General features: G+C 46.6%; 1 protein-coding gene across 1 annotated transcript in view; it reads right to left on the minus strand.

Moving 5' to 3' along the window:
* Window positions 1-770: 770 nt before the first annotated feature.
* PIAS3 (protein inhibitor of activated STAT 3) overlaps window positions 771-2182 on the minus strand; it is a 13092-nt gene continuing 11680 nt past the window's right edge. The window contains exon 13 of the mRNA XM_018570078.1: window positions 771-1057. Coding sequence (XP_018425580.1) covers window positions 797-1057 — 261 coding nt within the window. The 3' untranslated portion in view covers window positions 771-796. The remainder of the gene's footprint in view (window positions 1058-2182) is intronic.

Genomic DNA, 2182 nt, shown 5'->3' on the forward strand with positions numbered 1-2182 from the left:
AGTGTAGAATGACGCCCGCAGGTACGAGCAAAGGCCGAACGGGCGCAAAAAAAGTGTTTTCGCGATCAGCTGACGCGGTATAGGAAGTAGAGACGTAAGGCACTGAGATGCTGTACATGGCGCCTTATGCATCTCCCCTGCTCTGATATATGGAAGGCGGAGCTCTGCGGTCACATGACCATAGGAAACGGCCGCGCACATCTTTAAAAATAAATTAAATATATAACAATGGAGGGCGATCGTCACTAGGAGAAAAATCCTCCCAAAACCCAGCCATAGAAAGGTCAAGCTCCGCCCCCTACGCATTTCTGTAATGATCAAATAAAAAAAAAAAAGAGATGCATTGTATTGCTCATCTGGATGAGTTGGTTGGTTGGACAAGCGGGCCAATTGCAGCGTTCCGCATCTGCGACAAACAGGCGGAAATGTCAACTGACCGGCCGATCGTCTTTCTTTGTAACATCCCGAAAAAATCGTACCAACGCTCTTCAAACCCCTCCACCCTCAGTGTACCAGTCAGGTAATGTATCTAGCTTGCATGTGATTGGTTACCGAGGGGCCGTCCTGCTTCGGCCCGATTGGTCCGGCTACCTGACGCCTTATAAAACCCAAACAAAATATCGTCCGATATAAAACTGTGATCTGATTGGCCAGACCCGCCCATGAGGGGACATCAAAGATTGTATATTAAAAATAATCCATCGCTGTAGATCCCCCATGTATTGTTTTATAATGCGGGCCCCGAGGAGGATTCTGGGATACATCCAAAAAAGAAGGTTTGTGAGGTTGTCACCGCTCAGTCCAGAGATATAATGTCCGGTCGGCACCCTGGTATGGTGGAGGAGGGGTTCTGCGAGGCGCTGTGGGCGTGGTTTTCCCGTAACGTGCTGGTGGACACGATGCTGCTTATCCGGCTGGCGCCGTTGCTGGTTCCGTGGGTTCCGGTGATGGCCTGGGTCAGGGGGCTCATGTAATGCGGAGGTGTGGGCCGGTACTGGAAGAAGTGGCTGAGAGTGTCCTGCTCGTCCAAGGAGGTGATGACCGAGGGGCTGTAATGCTGGAAAGGGAGGAAAGGAGAGGTCAGTTTAACCCGTTCATCACCAAAGCAACTCCGCATGCATCGGTTAGCTTGACCATAGCACTATAAAAAAAAAAGGGGAAGGGGGAATTATTTTTTTTTTTTTTTAATGCGGCACAAATAATTAAAGAAAAAAAATAATACGTTTAAATATTATTGGTTAGAAAAATAGAAAGCAGCAGTAAAATAACAGGATTAACGGGGGAAGACTGAATTATTATTGCTATTTTTTTTTTTTAATACAACACTAAAATAATGAATGAAAAAAATACAAAGTTTAAATATTACTGGTAAGAAAAATAGAAAAAATTAGCAGGAAATGAGTGTAGGGAAAAGGGGGGAAGAAGGATTATTTTTTGTTTTGTTTTTTTAACTTGTCAGGTTGCTTCAAAATGGAAGTGTTCTAGCTGAAAAACTGGCAACTTAATAGGTCAGAAGAGATTGTGCGAGTCTCTGTCATACATGTGCGATTCTCTGTCATACATGTGCCAGCCTCTGTCATACATGTGCGATTCTCTGTCATACATGTGCCAGCCTCTGTCATACATGTGCGAGTCTCTTCCATACATCCTTCTATCTGCCTGCCTGTCAGCACCTTTATTTTCTGTACATGGACAGCTGAAAAAGTCCCGGCAGGATTCTTACCGTACCCGGGAGTGCCATGGGGCCACCACCTACCTAATCAGCTGCAGGCCGGGCATTGCCCACCCCACAGCTGCACATCAAAGGGGCGGGATGCTTGTGCTGACTTCATTGACCTTATATGGTCGCATAGCTATGTGATCAATATCACGGACCAAACACAGCCACGTGACCATATAAGGTCAATGACATCGTAGCATCCTTCCCCTCTGCTTACATGCAGGTGGGGGATTCCCCGGCCACAGCTGATTGGGTGGCAACAGAAAGAGCCTTCATATTCAAGCCTGAACCTGAGCTCCTCCCTAGTTTGGGGCGGGATCATTCATAGGACTCTACTATACAACGCCTGGAGGTCATTAACCTCTTTATAAGGACAGCCCGGCTCATCCCGTCATCATGACATCTGCCGGCACAGTACAGACAGGGTTAATCATGGAAATGTTATTCATGGAAGGATTTTTC

Source organism: Nanorana parkeri, unplaced genomic scaffold (assembly GCF_000935625.1).
Source record: "Nanorana parkeri isolate BGI_ZX_2015 unplaced genomic scaffold, ASM93562v1 scaffold1452, whole genome shotgun sequence".
In the NCBI taxonomy this organism is placed as follows: Eukaryota; Metazoa; Chordata; class Amphibia; order Anura; family Dicroglossidae; genus Nanorana; species Nanorana parkeri.